General features: G+C 50.4%; 1 protein-coding gene across 3 annotated transcripts; it reads right to left on the bottom strand.

Moving 5' to 3' along the window:
• Positions 1 to 40: 40 nt before the first annotated feature.
• LOC105191412 (uncharacterized) lies at positions 41 to 24598 on the bottom strand. Of its 3 annotated transcripts, none has more exons than XM_011154789.3 (3): positions 24213 to 24598; positions 2053 to 2573; positions 41 to 1913 (listed from the first exon to the last, which is right to left on the bottom strand). In XM_011154789.3, exons 2-3 carry the CDS (start codon positions 2513 to 2515, stop codon positions 1723 to 1725), a joined length of 654 nt encoding a protein of 217 aa, XP_011153091.1. In that variant the 5' UTR covers positions 2516 to 2573; positions 24213 to 24598; the 3' UTR covers positions 41 to 1722. The 3 variants fall into 3 exon arrangements, with proteins under 3 accessions (XP_011153091.1, XP_011153092.1, XP_011153094.1); XM_011154790.3 differs by lacking the exon at positions 24213 to 24598 and adding an exon at positions 6626 to 6984; XM_011154792.3 differs by lacking the exon at positions 24213 to 24598 and adding an exon at positions 4241 to 4265.
• Positions 24599 to 25844: the final 1246 nt, after the last annotated feature.

Below are 25844 nucleotides of genomic sequence, written 5' to 3'. Positions count from 1 at the left end.
TGTGAATGCGACGAATGCGGAGAACAAAACAAGAGTGAAGTTCGAATGAGACTTTTATTTGAGTATATTGCTGTTCTTACATGAGGTGGATCTCGAGTATGATACACATTTAAAGCTAATATAACATTGCAGTTAATATTAAAAGTAACGATAATAATAATCGCTATTATGATTAATATTATTATTATTATCATATAGAGTAGAGAGGGAAAGTACACAGCGGTTAGATGAAAACGTGTGGTGGATCGCCATCGACGTTATGAACGATATTTATGGTAATAGCGAGATATATCTCGTAAAACGATAGGAACAACAGGATTTCGGTAAAAACACCAATTATAGCTTATACAATGCAGCGAATAGCGAGAAAATGCGCGTCGTACTTGTATATATACGACATGAATTCAATGGGTATCCTATGCGTACGTGTGTATGTATAAGTGTGTATACGTGTACGTTGTGTTTGTTTCTCGAGTGACCTTAAGTACCTGTAAATTTCCAAACGGTAAAAACAGCTAAAAAATATTTCACTTTCGAGTTCGTTAGAAAAGAAGCGGTATATCAAATCCGTCGCGTCTGATGATGGTAAAAAAATCAACCGGATCTCTCTCGGTTCTATCTCTTGTTTCCTTTTCTTTTCTCTTTTCATGTACGTCTTAGCGTTGTTGACTAGCTAATACTATGTGACCGGATACGCGCGTACGTGCGCGCATCCCTTACGCTTATTACAGATCACTCATAATAATAACTGCAGCCGCACGTTCCTTCTTATGTTAAACACGTTAAAGAGAAATTAAACTAACTAATCTTAAACTATATACTATGCACGGCGTTCGACGCTGCCTTCGTTTCTTTTACTCCCTTCTTTTGTCCGTTTGCTTAAAATCTTACTTCCCTTTAAGTACAAATGTCAGAAAGCGGGTGTGATGCTACACATCGGTCGTTACGTCTCGTGTCGGAGAGTTTTAAGAAGTTCCCCCTTTTTTTGATACGTCGAGACAGATTATCCCGACGACTTCGAAACAAGTGCGCGTCTAAACTTAACCGATCGTCTCGTCCTAATCGCACTTTTTCTACGCTATATGTTTCCTTGTTTGAGAAACTTATTTTACGATTATAAGGAAGATTACCTTATTCGCATTATTCGTTATTGTTCGTTTTCCGAGCTGCTCAATAGTCGAGTCGTCTCGCGATATGTCATAAAATAGCTCGCGATAAAAACGCTGGTCCGTCCGAATGATTGTATACTTTTGAGATCGCATCGTATATAAAATCTTACGTGCTTAAATCCGAAATTTGTACATCTGGTCTCGCCGCGACGGCGGCGGACTTTTACGGTTTCTCCGTTGGTCCTCGATCGTCATCGTCGTCATTGTCGTTATCGTCGTCGTCGTCGTCGTCATCGTCATCAGATTATTCATGCGAGAGACAGAGAGAGAGAGAGAGAGAGAGAGAGAGAGAGAATATTTGTTCTTCGGGAACCTCTTAAAATTCCACGCGGAAATCTTCTCATTAGTGAGGAGAACAAGGGCGGGGGCAGGGGCTGGGAGGAGACGGAGATGAATTGGTTTTTATGTATATCACAGTTGCAAGCTCTGCTTCGTTAACTACGTTGGTAAAAATTATTAAAAGAGACGGAGAATTAAGTGTTCGGTACTCTCTTCGCGCTCTGGCTCCTTCTCGGCGATTTATCGGAAACGCGTACGGCGCGTGCCGACGCGTTTACCGCTTATTGCGACTCTTCATGGTAAAGCGTCTCCAGAAATTGCCGCTCTTCTTCGTGGGCGTCGCGGTCGGCGCCTCGTACGCGTAGCTGGACTCATCGTCCGTGTCTTGGGCGCTGGGCGCCTCTCTGGTCGGCGACCCGCCATGTCCCGAATCTCTGTCACCGTCCGTCCCGCTCTTCTCCAGACCTGAAACACGGGTGGACGTGGGGGCTCTTTCAAGGTCGCGATATCGAAAGGAAATTACACACGTCATCGGCGTCGCGTACGATCCGACGATCTTGCGATGCAATAACTCGACACGGAAATAAGAAGGACAATTTCTCACCGCCGCCGCGCAGCATGTCGAGGAAGGTACTCTCGGCGTTGCCACGCGTGCGTCCCTGCTTCTGGGACGGCGTGCCGAAGCTCAGGCTCTGGATATTGATCTCCGCCTTGAGCTGCTCCGGCGGGATGTCGTCCACGCGAAACTCGTTCGGGTCCTCGACGAAAGCCTGCTGCAGATCGCGCATGATCTTTTTGCGTATGGTCTTCTTCATCGACAAGTGCCGCTCCAGGTGCTTCACGTCGCTCTCCGTCAGGGTCTTGCTGTTGTCACGGCGGCGCGACTTCTTCTTCTTGCTGTTCTTCGGGCTCTCCTCTTCGCCCGACGTGGAGCCCATCGACACGGCGCTGTCGTGCCCGGGTGCCTTCTCCTCCGCTTGGCCGCGCGTGTTGTCCCACTTGCTGCCGAATCCGAAGATGTCCCTCAAATGGGGGATGTTCCGGTCCACGGTCTGTTGTCTCGCCATGGCGCTAGCGCTGTGGACTGATCACTCTAGGGGTTTCCTTCCTCGAGAATCGGTCGCTCTGAAACGGAAAGCGCGGTTAGCGAATCCAAGTCGGGAGATTGATCGCGCAATCGAGTGAGCTTGGAAAAATGGGGACAACTATAAAGTCCCAGCGAGGACTCTGTAATTAACTCATTTGCATCAGAAACAGACACGTCGCCCGTTATATCCGCTCATTCGGTCGCTGTCACGAGTTTCGCAAATCATGATTTCTCGCACGATGATGGATCGCAGGCGATAACGATCGCCACTTTTATCCGTTTCTTTGTTTTGTCGCACTTGAAGTCGATTTAAAAAAGGAAAGCGAGGGACTAATGACGGGCATGTTTTTTTTTTCAATTCTCCTGATGATGCAAACGATCCAATGCGAACAATCGACAGTCGCCATGTCAGCAACCCGTGCGAATTCCTCAATTTTGCCGCTCAAAGCTGCAGCTGTTTGCGCAAACGCTGACGCGCGTACACGTCGGCGCATACTTTAAATATTGTTTCGCAACATGCACGTGTACAAGACGGCAGCGGCGGCGGTGGCGGCGATTTATCTCCGGACCGGCGAACGGCCGTTCTCCGGCCGTTTTCCGTCACAGCCGCGGCACCGGCGGATCAGCGCGCCGACTCTTTTCCGGTTCGACGAGGAACTCGTTTACTCGCGGGGAAAAAAGCCGCCGCCGTCCGGATCCACGTATCCACGCCGCGGCGGGATCGAATGTATTGTGAGCCAGTCAGTCGCGACCTGCACGACCCACCGCGCCGTAAATGGAGCCCAGTTTTTCGAATAATCGAACTCGGCTCTCCCGACACGGAGAGCACTGGCCGGCCACAGCCGGTATATATCGGCGCGCCACGAAATCAGATAAAAAGCAGGTGTCTCTCGGCTACCTCGGCCACTCGAGAGGGCCAGAGGAGTGCACCTCCTGGCTTGGTGACGGAATCTACAGATCGACCAGATTCAACAGCTCTCTCCTTTCCTTCTTTCGCAGGTATTACAGGTATTGGCCAGTTGTGGAAAATCAACCTAGAACACCCTAATCTCGGATCTCCCAGAGTTTTCCAATCAGCTCGATCGAGCCGCCGATGAATCACGAGTGGTGATCCTTGCCGTACGGCGCCCGGGGGAGACTCCAGGACGCCGTAAGTTAGATCGGCAATGTCAGTGCCGTAATTTCCAATGTTGCACGTGAGTCATTTAGCTGTTCATGGTCCTCGCACCGTATCTCGCGGAGTCACGTGCGTGGACGTGCCGTACATGTCGAGAGCAAGCTCGGCTATTTGAGCATTTATATAATGCTTCCCCAATCACGTTCCTGATCTCCTTCGTCCGAGGATAACGCGCCACCGCGCGACGGAGCGGTTCTCCCCACCTCGCTAGCGCAGCGAAGGAGCACAATCAAAACCTCTTCAACGGCCCGCTTATTTTCCAAGATTCTCCAAATTGATCGCTCTCGCGTATCGCGACCGCAATCGCGGTGGTTAGGCAACGAGGAAACGACGGAGCGTCTCTCTCTCTCTCTCTCTCTCTTTCTCTTTCTCTCTCTCTCTCTCTCCTGTCTCTCCAGGATAGTAACCAGTCCCTCGCCACGTCTCGTCCCTATCTGCCTGGCAACCAGAACCGACTCGCGCCGGTCTCGCGCTACGAAACGATACATGCAGCGAGATATACCAGTCGCCACGCCATGAACCAGAGACCTTTCACGTTGCCTTCTCGCCGTCGTGGTTATCTAACGACGAGCGTTCGGTCAGCTGCTCCGCCGGACCAGCCGCGAGTCCTATCCCTTCGTCCCGCCGAGTGCAGACGCGCATAATTATCATCGCACCGATATTTTATCACGAGCCGAGATAATGTAGTTCGGAGTAATTCGAAGGGACGTGCGGAATGCACACTGTGCAATGTAACGATCGGGATGCACAATAGAGCGGCCGGCCACACTAAGAGCACGTAATACACAGCCGTAATGCCCCCATCGCGACACGACAGTACCGTAAACCGTCAGAGCCTTCACGCATGGCAGAGCGAAGCCAGCCAGGCGGCCGGCTGGACAGGACAGGAGGTGGAGAACGGGCACACGCGCGCGCGTGTATCGATTCGCGTGCTCTCCGCCGCGAGCGAGGAGGAGGAGATCGAACGCGACACGACACGGCACAGCCGTACGCGTACATTAATATTTGCCGCGCATCGCACATCGCGCCGAAGACACGGCGACGACACGGCCGGCGCGGCGCGGCGGTTCCGCAAAGTCAAAACCGGATTCGCCGCCGATCGACTCAACTAGCCGAACGGCCGCCGCGGCGGCCTGAAGAACAAGTCGCGGGAGAATTCGAGGGCTCGCGGAGAGCGCATCGCGCCCCGCGCTGAGAGAGAGAGAGAGAGAGAGAGAGAGAGAGAGAGAGAGAGAGAGAGAGAGAGAGAGAGAGACAGAGAGGCGGAAAAAAAGAGGGAAAAAAAGAAAAAAACGGCAAGAGAAAAGAAAGACAAAATGATGGTTGTCTGCGGAGAGATAATTCGTCTCGAGAGCGAACAGCCTCTGACCTTTCGGCTCCTTCCGATCTCGATCCCGATCCGCGCGCCTCGAACTCGACTGGCCGCGGCTGGCTGGCTGTATCGCAGTAATAGCGAGCCCGAGTAATATTTCCGTTATCGCGCGTACAAGAGAGCCCGAGGTTAAGCCTTTCACGAGGGAATGAAATCCGCGCGCGAGCGGCGGCTTGTTACGCTCATAACTCGGTCCAGCCGGCCTGTGTCGAGCTTTATAGGACTTTGTTCATTCTCTCGCGTTCGCGCTCTCGCGCTGCTGTGTTTTATCAGGTGCGCCGCGATTATACACGGGCGTTAGGCCGCGACGTGGAGCATCGATCGCGCGAGACATCGTGGCGTCTTTAGGGGGAAGAAGCGCGACAGACAGGAACGGCCGACGTGTGTGCGCGAGAACGATCGTCGGCACGAATTATTAATCTCACATTCGAGCGGCTCTCTTCCGATCGATCTCGCTCGGCGCGCGTTTCAAGCGGCCGCGCGGCCTAACGGGAAGCTTTTAACAGCCTTTAACGCTCCAACGGGTTACCTCACTCGGCTAATATCGCGTAACTTTCGGTGAAACGGATCGCGTTCAATGGCCGTACCCGCCCCGTTATAAAGACGACACCTCGCGAGAAGACGCGAACGCTCGAACCTCGTCCGAAACGTTATTCGCGCGCGCGTCATTAGCCTCGCTCCAATCTCGCGAGGGGCCGGCCAACGTCGCGGGACATTTACCGCCGAGACTTCGGACGAGGCATCGACCGGGTTATCCTGCGAGACCCTCTCGAGCAGAACAGAAAATCATAACATCAAAATGACGAGAAAATGACCGAATCAGGGGAGGGAAAAATGAGTTTGTCTCGTCATTTTGACGTCATTTTCATGTCATCATGATTTTCTGTTCTCCTTGGGCTGCTGAACGCGCGCGTATGAAATCGGCGAGAACTGCGATAGACAGCCGGCCGACTCCTCGAATCGTCATGGATTCGCGCGACGAATGTCGTCGTCTCGAATGCATTACGAACGGCCGTCCGGACTGTGCGGGCGAGAAATTAACGGCCGGAATGCGGGATAACTGTTTTGCACCGGGTGTTGCGTTCCCTTTGCCTATCCGACTGCCGGCATAACGCTTCGGAGTCATGAGAGCGAGCAACGTGGATCTCTTCGTCCCTGATGAACGACGTCTGACGGAGTCACCAGGAGGGAAGGGGAACTGTTTGAAGCCATTGTCAGCGACGGGCGGCGTTTCGAGAAGAAACGCGACCCACATACTTGCATATCCACGTAACTGTGTACATCCGCGCGGCATAAGATGATGAGCTAGGCGAAAAGTGTACGGATTATCGAGCGGCGAGCGACGTTCTTCAGGAACGATCGATTGTCTCGTAAATAGCACAAGTGCGCATCTTGCGCGCTCAAGGAAAGTGAATGGTTTCTCACGTGCGCGCGCGCGAGTGCGAGCGAGATTGTTCGATTCGAGTGAATTCAGCGGTATCCTTGATGAAACCTCATTATATTCCAAACCTCATTGTACAGCTACGCTTTTTCGCACACACCTCCTTGGTAACGTTCGATCCTGGGCCAGGTAGTCGTCCGACTGTTCGTTTTAATCCGAGAGGAGCATCACATGCGCGCCGTTCCGCGCCGCACTGTTCCGCTCATTTTCGCGCGCGCGCGCGCGCGTGATAGAAAGAAACACTCGCGTGTCGATCGAGAAACCAGGCGGGAACGGCGTTGTTGCCTCCGCCGCTTCGGCGCTCGAAGCTCGACTACGAGACCTGCGTACTCCGGGGACGGGCGAGACACGACGAGACACGTGAGACACTCGCTGCGACGAGCGCGGCGCGACTGAGCGCGCCGCAACCGCGTCGATTCCGTGACTTTCACTTCGATAATCGAGGGGTCCCTTCTTCTTCTTCTTCTTCTTCTTCTTCTTCTTCTTCTTCTTCTTCTTCCTGGCGCGTTTATCCGCGATGCACCCACGCTCTCGCGTCCCGATCGCGCGCGACATAATACTTGCGCGCGCGCGCGAGCGGGATATACGATACGCCGCGATCTTCGCACCGAGCTTCCTCGTGGAGGATCTTGTCGATCCTTCGCGATCTCGTGCACGCATACGAAGCAACCGGAGAGAAATGCCGGTGTACGTGAACGGGCAGTTTCGCTCGTCCGGCTGAAAACAAAGAAGAGTCCACGCGCGCTTGTAGGCGTGGCGGGCTTTCATCGGCCGACAAGATCCTTCGAAGTAGGATTTCTTCCGAAAGAGCGCATCGGCGAACGCGTGCCGATCGACGCGGCGGCGAACCGCGCGCGAAACGATCGAAGATAGTCGTGCAATTAACAGCTTATCAGCCGCGAATCGTTCGGCATGGCTGACGGGATCGCGACGCTAATCACGTTCCCTCCGTCGCGTTTCTGCTCCGGCAAGTTCATTGGGATTCTCACACGCCGTGTGTGTCTTCCCCATTGTGCTGTGCGCGATTTCTTTCTCACCGCCTATTTCTGTATCGCCGACAAAACGGGTCGGCGCGTTAATTGCACGGTGAAAAGTAACCGGGCGCTGCGATTTTTGGCAGATTGCGCACGGCGAGCGCTAACGCGCCTCTCCCATTCGCGGGCTGAAGCCCGCGTTTGAGCAACGCGCTCGCGCGCGCGCGTCAATTTTCCTTTCCACCGGGCGAACTTGTGAGAAGAGCGAAAATCGTCCGACTGCATTCGGGGACGTTCACTTTTCGCGAGTTCACTCGAGCCGGAGGAGGAGATTCAAGATCGCGCGCGGAACAAGTTGTTCGCCTGTTGTGGCGGTTGGACGTGGTTCCTGTAACTACGCATATTTTTTCATCGTGGGGACTGCGTACGCGTTGTCCCTGTTTTTCTTTTACCTTCATACTACTGGAAAATGGCATATGGACAAAGCTGAATGCAGTCCGGAGCCATATATTGAACTGAACTGAACTGAACTGAACTGAACTGAACTGAAGATCGCGCGCGGCTCCGCACGCCGCAGAATACGCGGCAACGCGCTGATCGCTCGTAAGTAGATACCGCGCTACTTGGGCGGACACGCTGGGACAACGGCCGAGCGCGAGACGACGGCGAGACTGGAGTCCGCGCCGAGTCCGCGCGCGATTCACTTGTTAATTTGCGCGATCGCGCGATTCACGCGCGCGCGGAAGTGTTTATCCCAGCTGGGCGCCGCGTGCTTATTACACGGTGCCGTTACTGGCGTTATCACTCGCTGCCGCCGTCGCTGTCGCCGTCGCCGGCGACGCTCGATGCGTGTAAGATTCTACAGCGGCCGCAGCTGTTTCGCTTCTGTCGACATAGTCCATTCCCTGACTTTCCACGTTATACAGTTACTTCGGGGTGAAAGGTGAGAGCTCTTCCACCGTTTCGCTTGGCGAGGAGAAGAAGACATATGCAGGAAGAGGCGAAGCAGCAGCGTGAAGAGCTGCACAGGTAGACGAAGAGACGGAGGGGGGAGGAGGGGCAGGAGGATTTGCCGGTATCTCTTCGATTACCACATTGAGGAATATTAGGTTCTACATCGAGTGAGTGAGCGCGTTTATATACAGGTGAGTCTCTCCCTTTCCTTCTCTCTCTCTCTCTCTCTCTCTCTCTCTCTCTCTCTCTCTCTCTCTCTCTCTCTCTCTCTCTCTCTCTCTCTCTCTCTCTCTCTCTCTCTCTCCCTCCCTCATTCTGAATATTGCGAGCTACCAATCTCGAGCGCGCGCCGCAAAACGTATCTCGCGCGCGGCGCGCGAGAAATGGCTCGGTGTACGTTTGCGAGACTAATTCGTCATAATTACGGGCTCTAATTATAAACCGCGGCAGCGCGTCGCGCCGTGGCGTGCCTCCGAGCAAGTTTCATGAAAAAAGACAGCACGTCGTCGTTGTCGTCGTCGTCGTCGACGACTCCGAGATGAAAGAGACAGAAGAATATAAAGCGAGAAAAGCAGTCGCGCGCACGTGTGTCTGGTCTCTGTGAACCCGTTCCTGAGGTTACAATCTAACCCGGACGATTGTGTCAGGACCGGCGAAGGTTCTCCGGCGAAGGAAACCGGTATTAGAGTCAATGAGAACTGGCTCGCCGAAGGAATATGATGTCACTTTCGTCGTGAGCGCGCGCCGTTCTCGAGCCAGCACAAAAAGTAATAACAACCTACAGTACACGTGGTGAATAATAAAATAACGCGAGGGCCGTGACATCGTGAGGCGATCTTTCTCTCGCTCGCCCTCTCTCTCTCTCTCTCTCTCTCTCTCTCTCTCTCTCTCTCTCTCTCTCTCTCTCTCTCTCTCTCTCTCTCGATTGTAAAATAGACGTGTATATTTAACGCGTGTTTATTGTCCATCCATCTTCCGCATGACGTCAGGAGAAGATAACGCTGGCCGTTTTTATGATCGGGAAATGGGCCGCCCGGATGACTGTTAAGTGCCGGGGCGCTTTTCCGCTGCAATTTCGCGTTCCTACGCGGGATGCGCGTCCCGCGGAGCTCGTTACCTCCGCTTGCACGAATTAAGCATAATGCAACTTCCGTTTCACGCGCTTGACATTTGCGTGAAATTGGGTCGGACCGCGTAAAAGAGCGTCGGATTTTTCCCACTTCCCGCGATTCTTCGTCGCCGCCGAATTCGATCTTGACGAATTTAACTATGCGGAAACGATCAAATCGGGCAACGAAGCATTCCACGATTCAATCGAATTTGGCCGCAGATATGTTCCGCGATGAAATTAGTCCCTTCCGCACAGTGAAGTGAAATTCGCCGTACATATCGCGCAATAGCAAGCACCAACGGGAGAATCTCGCTGGTGGAAGCTAACGGGATAAAATTCGCGCGCAAAGAATTGCGCCGAGAGAGTGCAATTTTCATTTCGTCCCGCGCAATTTTATGCTCCGGCAAATCGCCGGAGAATAACGCGCGCGCGCGTCCACCAGCGCGTCCTGAGCGAAAGGTTAACGATCATTACCGAAGTTATCAGAGTGTTGTGTGCGTCCGAGAAAGAAATTCGGGAACCGGCCCGAATTCCGGCGAGACAAAGAGGATAAGTTTACCGAACGCGCGCGACGCGGCGCGAGAGACAATGCCTCGTCCGTTTTGCTCCGAAGCGGCCTGTGCCGCGTGCATGCTAGACCGAGCAGAAACTCCGGTCTACGTTACATAAGAGAAAAGTGTAAGCGGCCCCGGCCGCCGCGGCGTTAGTGCCGTTCAAGTTTCCTCTCGCCTCGCGCCTATGAATCAGCCCGCCTATGCGCCGCCGCGCCAGACGGCTTTAATTATAGGCGCTATTGAATTTTGTCAATGTCCGCTTTTTCGCGCGGGGGGAGAAAAAGAGAGGCGGAGAAACAACCGAGAAAAAGAGAGGAACAAGAGAGTGCGAGGGAGAGACTTCCGCCTTCCTGCCGTCGCCACAGACGACGGAAATTGCGCGGGCGCGTCGCCGACGGAAATCGCGAATTGCCGAAACTTCCTCGGAACGACCTCGATATTAAGCTCCGCTGCGATTCGATTTACCCGGCTATCTCCTCGTGAAACAACGAAAGAGAGACGTGTTCTGTCGAGAACAAAAGGGAGAGGCGTGCGGAGAGCCGAGAGATTACTCTCACTCGCCAAGATGCAATCCTCTCGCGCATTTTCCCTCCCTCTCACTCTCTCTCTCTCTCTCTCTGTCGCGAGCGCAGCCGTCGATACCGACTCCGCAATCACTTTTGTTGCCGCAGCTATGTCGTTTGTTGTTACGATTCATCATGCGGATGTCGCTCCCGAAAGGGAGTGTCGCGGCTCGCTGAGCAAGAGCAGAGGAGGACGACTGCCCGAGAGTGATCGCTCTTGACTCTCCTCCCCGCTCGTGCGCGCGAAATCATATCTCACGTGCGAACTTGGCCTTGCGGGACTTTTCATCGCGCATTTTCCTCCGCACGAGAGACGCATCAACGTGCAATCTCCTTCGCGCCGCATTGCGTGACGATTGCGCCCGCGAGAGACGAACGCATGATTCGCCACGGTTGCAGGCATCTACGCGCTCGTAGCCGCCGGTAACTTTCCATCCTTTCTTTTCTAAATCCTCGTGATTTAATACGGACGGCCTCGATTTACGATACGCGCGAACAATAGCGCGGCGCGCCATGAAAATGCATCCGTAATTCTCCCCCGGGAAAACCGCGCGCGATGAAGTCGCGAATGACGAATGGCGTTTCTCTGGGCGCCCTGCTCGTCGTCTCGCTCGCCGTGCATTCATTCAGCCGCTTCTTCTTCCGGCAAAAATGCTCGACGCAAGCCGAGTCGTAATAAATTATCCTCCGTTCGAGAAATAGATATTTAGAAAAGGCGAATCACGCGCGCCTGGTGTGTTGATTGATAAATGTTCGGCGCATCGCCCGTCCATGCATCGATCTTCATTATCAGTGCGTGTCAATTTCTCTGAAAGATGGAGAAACCGAGAGTACTACGTCGCTACGGCGGGATGACTCGAGAGACTTTGAGGAGTTCGACGGAGATTCGTCTTTACATCCTTGTGTGTTTAAATATTCTTCTATCATAAAAGAGAGAAATATTAATCTACCGCAACAAAATTACTCAGTTCCTTATCCTCTTTTATGTGTAATGGCTGTCTTTAACTGAGTAAATTTTCTTAACAATAAATCAGAAATTTCAGAAGAGAATTTTAAGGAAGCTCATTATCGCGTATTCAAAGAAGAATTCATCTTCAAGAATATCACAAAACGTGTATCCCTGCAGGAAAAGTAAAGTTTTCTTCAATTTAATTATTTTTTCAATTTTTCCATTGAAGCACTAGACTAAATTTGCTAGATTTCAGGATGTATTCCGACGAAACTTCGTCGATTGCGAGTATATAAATTTACGAAATACTCGAAACAAGTAACATTTATTCGATTGCAGCACGTATCTTTCCGTATATAAAAATTCGCACATTATTCTACCATTATTCGCACATGATTCTGGCTCGGTCATTTCTGCGATGCCTGCCACGATTTTGCTACAATCTCTTGTACGCTCCAAGTAGTTAAGAACATCTGATTCCTGGCGACCCAGTCCTTTCTAATTGAAAATATATTTATAATCCGACGAACGCGCGTGCTATTGTGAATTATCGGGACACCGCGGCAAGAAGTGTGGATCGTTAAGTCATCAACTCGATTGATCCAAGGATAGAGACCAGGGACGTCACGTCGAGGACACGACTCATCTCGCTCGATCCTTGATTCGATCGGTCGCTTTCATTCCGACTAATCCTGCTGGGATTAATTCGAGATCCTTTTACTCCGCAATTAGAGCAAGCGTGCGACTCATCAGATCGTCGTCTATGAATGGATTCGAAAAGCCGGAATTTCGAAAATTTTCACAAGACGGGATCCACCGTGTCGAGATGAAATTCTCTTCCGAAATTACGCGCCTTTCTTCCCTAAGAGGAATGCTCTTCCTGTGCCAAATCTGAATGAAAAATTTGACGAAGGCGGAAAAGTTCGAGCAACGTTGTCTTTTTACTTTGTTGTTTCGTATATTCGCATTTTTCCGTATCTTCGAAACACGTTACCGATGACATCTGACGGTAAAAAATTCCACGCATCGCAATAAATTCTATCGAGACGAGCTTCGTTATAAAAAAAAGAGAGAGAGAGAGAGAGAGAACTATGGCATTTCGTGAATGTCAGCAACAAGGATTACCGACGTACGCTCGCAATGCGATCGATCATGCGGATAATTTCGGACGTGAACACGTGTCGCGGATGCGAGAATAGTTTTTACAATATTTTCTTACAAACGCCCGATATTTATCAACACATGGCCGACGACGACGACGCTGATGACAACGTGGATTTGTAACGATCGCCGTCCCGCGCCACGGCAGTTTTACTCGCGAATCGACGCACGCGTGTTCCCTTTCTCTTTTCCCCTTGGTAAACTCATTTGCGGAACGATACGAATTTAATTGCGTTGAATGAAAAGTTAATGAAAAGTTAATGTCTGGCAGAAATTCCTGCCGCGCGCGTTTCTCCGAGTCTAACGGGCCCCGTTCTCGCAGTGGCACTTCTCGAAGTGTCATTAGTCGCAAGAAAACTTGCACGAGCTGTATTAAAAACACACGCTCTCTCGGCGATTCCGCAATTGCGGCACTCACGCACTCGCGGAGAGTATCCGCGGCTATACGCTACAAATACGCGCATGCGAGTGAGAAAAATATATTAACGATCACCTTTGCCATGTAATATAACGAGTACGCGAAACGGCGCGGGAAACCTTCGGTTTCAACGGCGACGTGCGAGATAATAAATCGCGCGCGCGCGAGCCTAATGACAGCGTCTACTTCCCCAAAGGTGTCGTTAATCTCGTCGAATATTAGCTCACACAATGTATCGCATCTTCGCATCTCGGTGGTTCAACGTACTCGAGGCGAGATTAATTGAAAGTTGAGACCCAGCTGGAGTCGGTCGCGCTTCGCGCGAGGTCGCAGGAAGAAAAAGCGACGCGCTTGCTTTCGTGAAGGAAGTCGTTTGCGGTCGGACGAATCGGACCTTGAAGAGAGCCCACCTTAGAGAGCAGACGCGAGGCCTTAAAGGAGGCTCAAAGAATGTAACACAAGAGAGGAAGCAAGAGAGGGAGAGAAAGAGAGAGAGAGAGAGAGAGAGAGAAGAGGAGAGCAGAGAGAAAGAGAAGTCCGCCGTGCGTCTCTCCGCGGTACCGTTCGACCATCGACCAGCGACTACCGACGAGCTAAGGCTATCTCGGCTTCATGGAATTCATCCTAACGATCGTCAACCTCCCAAATCCTCGCTCGCGAAAAATCGATCCTCGTCGTTGGAGGCCGCGCGCGCTTGCGCTTCGCCGCGTCGTTTGGCCGTGATGTAAAAACGCGGCCAAACGATGAGCGTGTTGGTGTGCGTTGGAAATGTATTTGTACGTCCAATTGTGATCCACGAGAAACTACACAGTTATCTAGATGACAGATTTAATTGTGCGCGCTATTATGTATCATTATAACAATATTAGCGGCTGCACAATCCGGCAAACAAAAGAGGTAGACTTGTAATGGGCGATAAATCTTCCGCGAGAGAAGAAGAAGTTATCCTCCGTGAATCTGCGTTTGGTCACGCTCACAAGTCACCGTTTCCCACGTTAACGAACTGTCGCGAGGTTCCGGTCGGCTGGGCCCGTGGATTATAATGAATTTATCAGGCTATTCCACGGAGACACGTAATCAAGTCGCCTGGACTCGAGCGAACAGCCGTATTAACGAGCGCGAGCTCGCCTCGCTTGCGAGCAGTCGAATGACCAGGAAAATCGCGAATTCGCGCCAAACTGAGCGGCACGTGAGAACGTGTATCATCAATTAAACAAGTAGCTCGGCAATTCACGCTCGACGATTCGTGATCGTGCCGCAATCTCCGTTAAATTAATGCACGCACGAGAGCGATTTCGAACCCATCAAGGTAAGCGAGTCCTCGACGACGCATCATTGCGGTGCGCTTGTATATACGTGTGAGAGCCGCCACATCTGCGTGCGCGTGTATGCGTGTAACTCGGTAATTTCGCACGCGTCTTGGCGATACCCGCGCAAATTGCGCGACGTAGTACCGCGTATATACACGGCAATTTAGTTGGAGCGCGAGCAAATCGCGGCAGGATTTCGGCTCGCCGACATCCGCCATTGAGCGTACGATGTCGCAGAACGCCGCGGGTCTCTCGCTCGTCCGCGCGATCGATCAGTATCGGCGAACTCAACGGTACGCATACAGGGTGTCCCGTTCGCACCGGGCCGGTCGTTAATGCCCGACGTCTCCGGCAAATCGGTGACGAAAATCCGTCACCGCGAGGCGTCAATGGGAAGAACTGCGGAAGAAAAACGGATGAGAACGAGCACTCTCGATATTTTCGTCGCGAGAAGCCCCCGTCACGGACGGCAATCGGCACGACGGGAACGAGCGGGACACCCTGTATGCACGTATTGGTTCCGCGTACGAGCGCGCGTGCATGTGCGCGTGTGTGTCCCTTTTTCTCCCTCGCCGGCATCGGATGCTGCGCGGACCGTTATGCAACCTGCGGCGCGCAACGAGCCGGCGGTCTTTGCTCGCGTCGAGATTCCCGTTGCCCTGTCCCCGTGTCGTCCTGCCGGCTGGAGCATCCCGAGTGCAGACGACGACAGCGGCGAGGCCGTAAAGTCGCCGAAGGTGGCCTGGGACTACTGACACGGGTTCGCGAGCTCGGGGACACCCCGCCGTGGCCGGAGCTCGCGAACGTGAGTCGGACGAGCACGAGCCGACCGGGCTTTGTCGAGAATTATCTGAATCCTGTCTGGACGACAGTGTTTTGAAATTCTTGCTCGGGCATTGCGACACGATGACCTCCGCGACTCCTGAAATCGCGAGAGCAAGCGCGAGGTTCAGTCCTCTCGCGACCTCGAGCGTGCGCGAGCGCGAACGCCCAATACGCGCCTCACCGTAATCCCCGGCGAATAATTGCGCGTAATGTGTCTGTTAGCGGGCGGCACGCGTTGCGTAACATAATGAGAAGATAATAATGAAGATAATCCCGTGCGGTCCGCTTGCACGAATAACATTTCATAACTTTATCGGCCGCTTCTCTCGCGCTCGCGCGCGCACGCGCTCTGCCGGCTCTTATAACGGATCGCGGGAGATATAGTGGCTATAAAATTTGCGAACGCGGCGATCACGAAATATCGTTAAAAGCACCGCCGGCGCGCGGGAGGGAGGACAGCGGTCGATTCTTTACTGTTAGCGCGCGATAAATACCGAAAACGTGACCGAGGGCATCTTTCGCGGACTTTTCGATCGCGCGAAACAGCCGCTGGCGGGTCGCAGCGACGCTCCGAGTACCCTGCCGAGTCGCTCCGCAAGTCCACGCGAATTATGAAATATGATTAATGATACGCGACCAGTGCTATCTGTTTCTTCGTTAACACGAAAACTCGACACTTCTTATCGGCGACTTTATCTCCTGCACTCCATCTTCGTCAGAGGTGAATGCTTTACGAGCTTATTCGCGTGAAAAAGTGCTTAAATAAATTTATCAATCTACCTGACGTGTGAAACAGAGTCGTAACTCTAAATTATTTTCCAACCAAAGGATCGAAGATTTCCGCCGGACCGACTTGTGAGCCGTCTTATGAGCCGAATTCCACTCTGAGAATCGGAAATTCTGTCGCCTCAGTCAAAGCGCGTTCTTCGGTCTTTTCTTTCTGAATTTCGTGAATTTCGCCAAGATTGACTGATTACACCGGAGCTTGCAGTCGCGTCTCCTTGAAAGTCCGCGACTTTTAAAAGCCGAATTTATACACTTCGCTTTCGGAATAACTCATCGCCCGATCCTGTTCACGCGCGATCGCGACCGGTCCGCGAGCGAGCCGCTTTTTCGTCGTCGTCGTCGTCATCGTCAACAGCCTTCGATTTCGCGATACCTGTTTTGCACGCCCACGCCGATCTCACGGAGAGACGAGCCTACGGCTAGACCTGAAACATTGTTCCCGATACACCTTGTACACATTCGACTGCATTCGCCGCGACGGCAACGGCGGCGGCGGCGGCGGCGGCGGCGGGCGGGTATTACGACATAACGCCGGGTTACCCAAGATGCGCGACGTGTCCGGTAGTTTCTCCCTGTTCCGTTGGCTGAACAACCGAAGAGGATCCGTGCATACATTCCCACAGGTATACACCCATTTCGACGGCCGGCCGTCACGGACTTACGCCCAGAGGCCTTTCGAGAAATCGACGCTGCCGTTACCGCCGCCGACGAAAATGCACGTGGAAAGCCCGCTCTAAGCGCCGTGCGAAGTGAGCTTCTCCTGCCGTCTCCTCGTTTATCATTATCAATCGTCGCTATTCACGGCGAGAAAGCACAAACAGAAGAAAGACCATTTTTCCCTCGTCCAAGCGCCACGACTTTCGCGATGCGCCGCCAAACAATGATCCGCTTCGTTTTATGACGTGGAGCCTCAATCATTCGTCCGTGATCCTTGGTTCCTTGCACCGACACACCGGTTCCTTCATTTCTCTCTTTCTCTCTCTCTCTCTCTCTCTCTCTCTCTCTTTCTCCCCCCGTTTTCCTGCCAATCTCTCCTCACTCTGCGCGCGTGAGCCTCTTGCTTTCGCACTGGATCACCTTGGTCCACCGCGAGTCACTCCTCCGCCTCTCCTCCCGCCCCGTTCGTCGTCTCTTTACCCTAACTAGTGCCTACACGGTCAAATCTCGCATAAAACTGACGGTAAATACAAACGCGGCACGCACAAGGACCACGAGACACGCCGAAACCGCAACGAGCTAAAGTCGAGCTGATTGTACCGTGCCTGCGAGTCGAGCCGCAAGATCGAGTATCCCATTTCGTGCGACAGAAATAACGCTTATCTGAATCACCGAATTATTGTATAGTGAGCAATATTCGTAATGGAACAATTGGATGAAAATTTACTCGAATCTCCAGGCGCGGATTGTACTCATGAAAAAACGCGTGCGCGCGCGCACGCCGTGTCGAAACGTACAGAGTGATAAAATGCGCGCGCGGTTCGATCGAGATAAGGGAAGAGTTGCGCGAGTAAAAATCGCGAAACGGCGCAACGGCGTATAATTAGAGAAAAGCAGGACGAGCTCGAGCGCGAGCTCGCGGCGTGCAATTTACATCAGAATGAAATTATCGGACGAAGAAATTCACGTTTCTTCCGGCAGCCACGGTTCTGCCTTCGCGCCCGGCTCTTTCATTTCCTTCAATCTCACCTAGGAAACGGAGACTGTGCGAATGTTGCCACGCTGTTGAAAAAAAGTTCGCGTCTCCTTCGATATGCGAGCGTGGTTACGCGCTGCGTAACGACGTGTCTCGTTTGCACGTCCGTGGCTCTCGCTCGTAATGAAATCCCCGTCGTTTGCCAAGCGATATTCGCCGAGATGGCCGAATTTCCCGATATTCAACAACTCGGCGACTAGAAATTTCCCCACGCGATTTTCCCGCTGGAAATTCCCCGCGAGGGAGGCTTCGAGCCTCGCTCGTGAGTCTACGAGCGAGAGAAACGCGACTTCCAACGCGCTCTGGAGCCGCACGCTGCAGCTTGGTGCAACAGTGCTCGTAGTGTGCAACGAAGGAGTAACGATGGTTAAAGCGACGCTCCCACGAGCCGCAACCGCGGCCGCAGCCGCAGCCGCAGCCGGCGTCATCGACCATCGTGATCCCTCCCTGTTTAGTCACTCTCGGCATGGCTGTCGCTAGCTCGGCTCCTTCCTTTTCCTCCTCGTCCTCCGCCGCTCGTTCCTTCGTTCGCGCTCCTTCCCCTCTCTCGTTTTCTCTCACCGTGCGCTCTTTTCGTCCGCTCGTTTCGCTCCGCCGACTACGCGCGCCGCGGTCTCGTATAAATGTCGCCTGCGCGAATTCGAATTCGCCGATCCCGCACACCGCCGAGCGGCGGAGCAAAAGCTTTAACCCTCCGTGATCGCGCTGTAACTTTCAAGCTACACGCCCGTATATATCTGTGCATTTTTCGGCCTGATTTTGTTTGTTTATCGCTGTGTACCTTTGAGGCGATAATATCGCCGGCAAACAGTCCGTCTATGATACTTGTTAGTTCCTGTTTCTCACACGAGAAAGCCGACACTTTCGTTGAAAGATGATCGAATGTTTGTGAATCGAAATTCAACACAGTTAATTTACCCCCCCCCCCCCACGATGGACATTCGCCATCTTCTTGTCACGTCATCGTTCTCGCTTCAACAGCAAAAGATTTAATGATGAAAGATCAACGGCGTAGCGTGTAAAGACATTTCGCGTTAGTTTTTATCAGATACTATCACATCGTTGGTTTTTATCAGATGTCAAATTTTGAGATACATCTTGCGCCGCAAATTTCATAAATTTTACAATGTTCGCGTATTTTTTCGTGCGAAACTGCAGCGCTACGAAGGTCTAAGAAACTTCTCGATAGCCCAAGCATCCGCCGACGCACTGAATGGCGAGCCGACGCGACAGAGAATGAAGGGAGATTCCGTTCGTCGTGGCGAGTCGCGAGTCGTATTTTTAGGCGAGCATTCTCGGCCGAAGTAGAAAGTATCGTACCGAATCCGTCGGAAAAGCGAAACGATACTTCGTCGTCGGCGTGCAGTGTGCGTTCGTACGGTCTCGTTTCAGCGCACCGATAAGACGCAGCGTCGTTTCGACGACGTTTCGTCTGCTCCGAACGAAAGCGCACTCGACTCGTGAGAGTTTAATCGACACGGTAGAAATCGTAATACTGAACTTCCGTTACGATCCGAGTATCATCGCTCGAGTCTCGAATGACGGAGTGGTAACGACCGCCAGGGGCTGATTAATTTGGCCGGCGCGCACCCCATAAACGGACGCACCCCACACGAAATGGTCGATGACTCACTGCCCCCATAGCGCCAATTTCCGGCTGGCTTCGCCTGTCGAAGAGGGAAGCCGTGTCCGCGGTCGCGAGCGATAGGATACCCGCTGTAGTCGCGATAAATAACCGAAGGGAAAAACTCATTCGCGTCAAGATCGCGAAAGCGGCGGATTATAAAAAAAAATTCTGCTCCTCATTACCGAGGCGCTCCACCAACGTCCCACCGAGACATGTTATTACCGAGTTAAACACGCATCGACAATTTCGCTCATCCGCGGGATCCGTTTCTCTCCTCATCGGCGACGCCACCCTTTTCTCTCCTTTACATCGCGAATACGATGTTCTTTGTTTCCGCGGTCAATCCCATGCAGTGAGTACAAGAAAAAAAAACCGGGGAGTAGGAAGGAGACGGAAGGAAGGACGAGTCGAGCGTAGGAAGACAATGGGTCCTCTCCTCGGGAGACGCCGGCCGGCGCTCCTTCAAGGCTGTCCTGCGCGACGAGGAAACGCGACGACGAGACGGCAGGATTTGGCGAGAATTTTTTTCCTCCTCACAACGAGGGACGCGACGTATGAGGTCGATCGCGATACCGATGGGAGTCCGGAGATGCGGATGAGATGCGATTGCCACGCTACTTCCGAGAAAATGCAAAGTGACATAAGCTGAAGCACAGGAAGCGTAGTATCGCTGTGTTTGGGTGTTCGTCATGGAAAAAAGAAGAAAAAAATGAAGTTTCAAAGAGACGTGGGCGCACACCGGCCGGTCGTGCGGCGCGATATTTTCTCGATTTCATTGAGAAACGCGCTTATAAATATCGCCGCACACGCGCCGATCGATCCCCTAATGAGGAAGGGTCGAGGATGCGGCGCAATAAACGTCGCTTCCACGCGACGACCCCGTGCATAAAATGTCCGGCCGTTGCGGCTGCTGAAGGTCAAGAGAGTTGCGGAGTTATACTGGGCGATCGATCGCGATAAACAAAGGCGACGGTGCGATGATGATTAGCGATACCGCGAGAGAACGCGCTAATAATACGCGCGGCTGAATTTTACCACTGACCCGTGGCGACATTTCCCCGAAAGGTCATTCGTTATTACGGGGTCAACGAATCGCGCGGACTCGCCGCGGTCGCACGGGTGAAACGAATGACCTGCGGACCGCGGATGAGTTTTCTAACTATCGCGCACGCGTTCGCGCGTGGGCTTCGAAGGATAAAAGCAATTCGAGGCGCGCTCGAGGCGAGTTTTTAACCGCGGCGTTTTAATCCTGATGTTTCTCCAGCAAAAACACCAGACAATGCGTCTTTTTTCCCTCTCTTTCTTTTATATGTTTGTTGTAGCCGCAAATACCGGCTAATAAATACCGATTAAATCACCGTTCGGTTACTCAATTTGCGTTGAGGCTAAATCAACATCGAACAAACAACATTATCATCAACGGGTTCCGTTAATCCGCGTTAACGCTGCGTCATTATTTCACAATTACGTCGGGTAGAAAGGCGAGTTAGCTCGAGCCAAAATTTTGCTTCCACATTAACTCCGCGAATTCCATGGAATTTAATTTCTCCAGTGGAGAATTTCGAGATATACATGGAAAGAAAAAGAATTCAGTTCGTGAAAACTAATTTTCTGTCTCGAGCTTAGAAGAAAACTCGATTAGTGGCAACTGGGAAGATCGCACCACCAGAAGACACGGCAACAGAAAGAACGATCTCGTCATCGAGTTTTCGTCCGGTCTTCATTTAGAAGTTCAAATAGACTTAAGAATAAATTCTAAATTAGATTAAATAGATTAAATAGATTAAATTAGATTAAATAAATAGATTCTAAATTTTGATTCGAGAAGCGCAATTTTATCAGCAAATGACCGAATTACATGCGAATGGCTACTTTCGGTTTCTCTCGGAGAGAGAAGCAGCCCACCGGCAATTAAACTACAATAGCGGGCCATCGACGTCAATCAAGTGTGCTATTTCAGGTCAAAGTTCGCGCGAGTGAATTTAACAGCGATAGGAAATCTATCCTTCGAAGTATCTCAGTCGCGAGAGAAAGTTTCGAGAAAAGCGTTCCTTTGGCACGAAAGGTGAACCAGATGCATGGGCGAAATGTTCGTAGTTTTGGTGTATCGCGATTCTCCGCGTACGGAATATGCACGCGGTTCAGCCTTAAATGACGGCGATTCGATTATCGAGAATGCTCCAGTTCGCGTTCGCAGTATGCCGGGCGATTCAGACCTGAGGGAACTCTTATCGTCTCCGAGCCGGAGAAAGGCCGCGCGCGCATTAGGGTCGCCTCCGTAGAAACGGATATTAGAAAACGGCTATGCACGTGATCTCTCACGAGGCTCTTCGGGGCCCGACGTCGCACCGGCCGGAGCCCGGACAAATCGCGTGCATCGATAACATGTATCACGCACACTATCGACCTCGATTTGCGCCCGCCCAAGGATAGTCTACCGCCCGGGCCCACCGCACAGTGTTGCAGAAATCGCTAAACGTAGCCGAAATAGGAAAAAATAAAAAGCGAAATTTTCGGTTCCCATTTCCAATATATTTTCTAAAAGGTCCAAACTAATAAGTTGTAGTAACATTTTGATGAAATCCAATTGTATCACGAAGATAAGCGAATTCAAATGTACACGTGATGCGAAGTAAAGAATAGCTGGGTTATAACCCCCCAAATGATATAACTGATTTTGCGTTGAAACAATTTTTTAACATGAAAATGCTGTTCCCTGTTTAATATTTCATCTGTGTAGTTTTATTTCCAATAAAGAGCATATTAGAAAGTTATAAGTATATACAATAAAAATGAGATTTACAGGACTCATTTTTTATATACAGTTAATCACTTATATCGTGATATATAAAAATTGCATCAATTCGCACCATGTTGTACCTTTGTGAAAATAAAGATAAAATATCTATTAATCCTTATACAAAGGTAGAAAGAGGGATATCCAGCGCATACAAAAATATGATAAATTTTATGAGCAGAGTTCGACATTCAGTGCGCTTACGGTCAGACGCTCTACTGCAGGTAATATTGTTCAACATAAAATCCTCTTATATCCTCTATCAAAATCCTTTATTCTAGTTAATTTTGCTAATGTTAAATACAAATATAATAATTAATGATAATGTTTAAGCTCTAATTAAATAATGTAGTAAACAATAATAAAAATAAAGACTGTAGAGATATGAGAGAGTATCATACAAGAAAAAACTCGAGAATTGCGACGAATGAAGATTTATTTCAAAGACTTCTTCTTTCTTCAGATCCCATCATTTCATTTTTAAAAAAAGTTTCAAATAAAAAAGCCGATCCTTTCCCTAATGAAGTTATTGAATTGCTTGCAAATCCAATTGTAGCAAATGCAGTTTCGGATAATGAATAGTTTTATAAAATATTTTGTTTAGTTAATAGTTATATAAAGTAAAAAACAGAAGATAAAAACTAAAAAAAAAACAAAAAAATAAAAGAAAAATAAAAAACAAAAATTTTTTAAAATAAAAAAAGTAAAAAATAAAATAATAAAATTAAAGAAACATGTTGTTTTAGTGATAAAATACTAGTATTTACAATATAGTATGCTTTTCATTCAACTATAGTATATTATAGCGACAATATGATTTATGGCCACTATTTGGAGGTTTCGCAACACTGTGCGCCGCCCCGAGAGCTCAGGATCCGCGCTGACAATGGGCTGCCCTCGGCCGGTTCTAAACGAGAGCGCCCCAATTTTGCGAACCTACGCCCACGCTTTCGCGAAAACAGGAGAATCGAGGTCGTTGCGCTTTCAAAGGTTAAAGTAAAATCGAATGTGGATACGCGCGCGGAATCGTCTGCGTGATTGCCGCTCGTTTATCTCTACCCGGTCGTCTATCATAATAAATCACAACACGACTTGACTTTTCCTTTCTGTTACTTGTTAATACGCGACGATTAATTAAGGATAAACGGTTAAAGCGACTATTTTCGGTTTCCATTGCCGTTGTCGTATGTAAAATATTTTCGAAAACCATTCGCATATATTCCGCAACATCAAAGTTCTCGGAATCTTTCTTCATCTGCCCACCTCCGTCTCTTTGAATCGCAGTTAAGCCGAGCCGATCGAAAGAGAATCTCATTGGCCGCTGTTGCTAATTGGCTACGCTCTTTAGCACTCAAGTAGTCGCACGAGATTTCCACGAGTCAGTGTACGGAGCATTCACGTGGCTTTTCATTTTCATTGTACTATAATCTCCGGATGCGGTAAATAGTGTGTAGTAAAATCTTCCTGATAAAGGCTTATGCAAAGAAAGTCACGATCATGAGACCCCGGTGTTTGACTCCCGCGCTACTACTTAAGCGCACACTTACGGGCGGGTGAATGGCATCGGAGGGTGAATAGAATCTTTAATCGAAAACTTCCGTTTCTCTGGGCACTTCGATTCTAACCCTGATTAACTGATACAAACGGACAAGCGATCCCTCAGCCGGCAGTGACAATCCGAGAGAAAAAATCCTCCGGCAAATTACGCCCGTCTCAGGGCTGAAGCTGACGCTTGACATCTCGACTTTATCCGAGAGTCTCAACTATCGCCAACTTCAACAGCTACGAGACAGAAAAGATGGCGACCAAATAAATGTTGACCAAGATAATATTTCATCTCGATGGAGGATATGCAACCGCACTCATCGCTCGTTAAGCAACACCTTGTATACTCCTTCGATCCGACTCACCCTCCGCGCTTCGCTTTCACCCACTCAGCAAATTACCGTAAACGAGCCGACTTACCGGAAATGCCGGCGCTCCCTGGCGTTCACTCGCTCGCCTGCCAATTCCCTCCTTCGCGGCGGCGAAGAAGTCACCGAGGTCTCACCCCGCACGCGGAAGGCCGCAGCTGACCGCACGTGACACGGCGTCGGAGGAAAGCAGCGTTCGGCTCCGGAGCTGCTTCGCAGGATCGACGGTGCCGGCGAGCTCTCTTCTTCTTTCTTTCTTTCTCTCTCTCTCTCTCTCTCTCTCTCTCTCTCTCTCTCTCTCTCTCTCTCTCTCTCCCCCTCTCGCCTCTCTATCCTCGCTCTCTCCCGAGTACGGAGCGACGCGGTTACGTGCTTAACGGTCGCGAAGCTACCTCGAGACTGCACGGGAGAACGGTGCGCGGCGCGTCAATGAAAGCGCGCCGGTACGCTCGCGCGCGCCGCGACACGACGCGACGCGACGGACGGCGCGCCGCGCATCTCCCACGCTAGTGATGCGACGCTCTGAAGTTTGCCCAACAACGCGCGGGGTCAAAGGCAGTCCACCTGCTGGCTACAGATATCGCGGGCTGTGTTTGTTCTCCGTTTTGGAACTCGAGATCGTCGGTCGTCGTCCCTCCCAGTTTTCTTGGCGCCGGCCATTGTGTCAATGCAAGTCGCAAAAATCGGTTTCTCTCGCTGCGTATTGATATTGTGGATGCGACGAAGCGACGATCGATCGGATAATCGGTCGCATCGGACGACCGATCGATCGATCGATCGATGAACCGAAAGTTTTTTGCGCGATGTTCAAAGACTCATCGATGCGATAGACGTAGTGGCGGAAAATTATACATACATTGTAAGAAATGATGTGTTAAATTTAACATATTTCATGTGTCTCAAATCATTCACTCTCATTTATGTATTAATTTAACATACAGCAAATATGTTAAAAAGTAACACGCATGATATGTAAAAAATTAACACAAAAATTTAACATTCGAATGCCGTCAAGAAGATCACAGTTTGTGTTAAATTGACGTACAATGAATGTTACTTCAACATTTAGGAGAAATAATGATCTATGATTTGATGAAATGAAAATGTTAGATTGACATTATCTATGTGTTAAAAATCCAATCTTTATATAATATAACACATGATAACTGTTATAATGAGGAAATTAATACACCTTAGGTGTTGACTTTAACATATAACATATGTCAGAGCAAGAATTCATGCATTTACATATAAATTGTGTTATTTTAACGCTTGAAAATAGTTAATCTTAATTTAACACAAGAAAGTCTAAGTAACACAACAACGATATGTTAAATTAATACACGACTGTGTAAAAAATTTAACACAAAATTTTCTACACACAAAAGATGTTAACAAAAGTACGAAACGTTTTTAACTGTGTATGTACGAAAATAAAATATGTAAATAAATTGTAAATTTTAATATAAAATGTTTCCTTTTGGTTTAACCTCGTATGGTTTCCCTCGTGCCGCAATTTCATTTCATTCTACAAGTCGCGTAGGAGCTGGCGATGTGCGAATGATTTTCACAAAGTTTCACAACTCGCGCTCACCGGAAGCACGAATATGTTGCACAGCTGGCTTAGTAATTGCATAAAGGAGAAATCTCAGATTCGATTTCATTAAGAGAACTGCTTAGCCTT

Source organism: Harpegnathos saltator, unplaced genomic scaffold (genome assembly GCF_003227715.2).
Source record: "Harpegnathos saltator strain DR-91 unplaced genomic scaffold, Hsal_v8.6 scaffold171, whole genome shotgun sequence".
In the NCBI taxonomy this organism is placed as follows: domain Eukaryota; kingdom Metazoa; phylum Arthropoda; class Insecta; order Hymenoptera; family Formicidae; genus Harpegnathos; species Harpegnathos saltator.
This window is presented reverse-complemented; position numbering and strand designations above follow the sequence as displayed.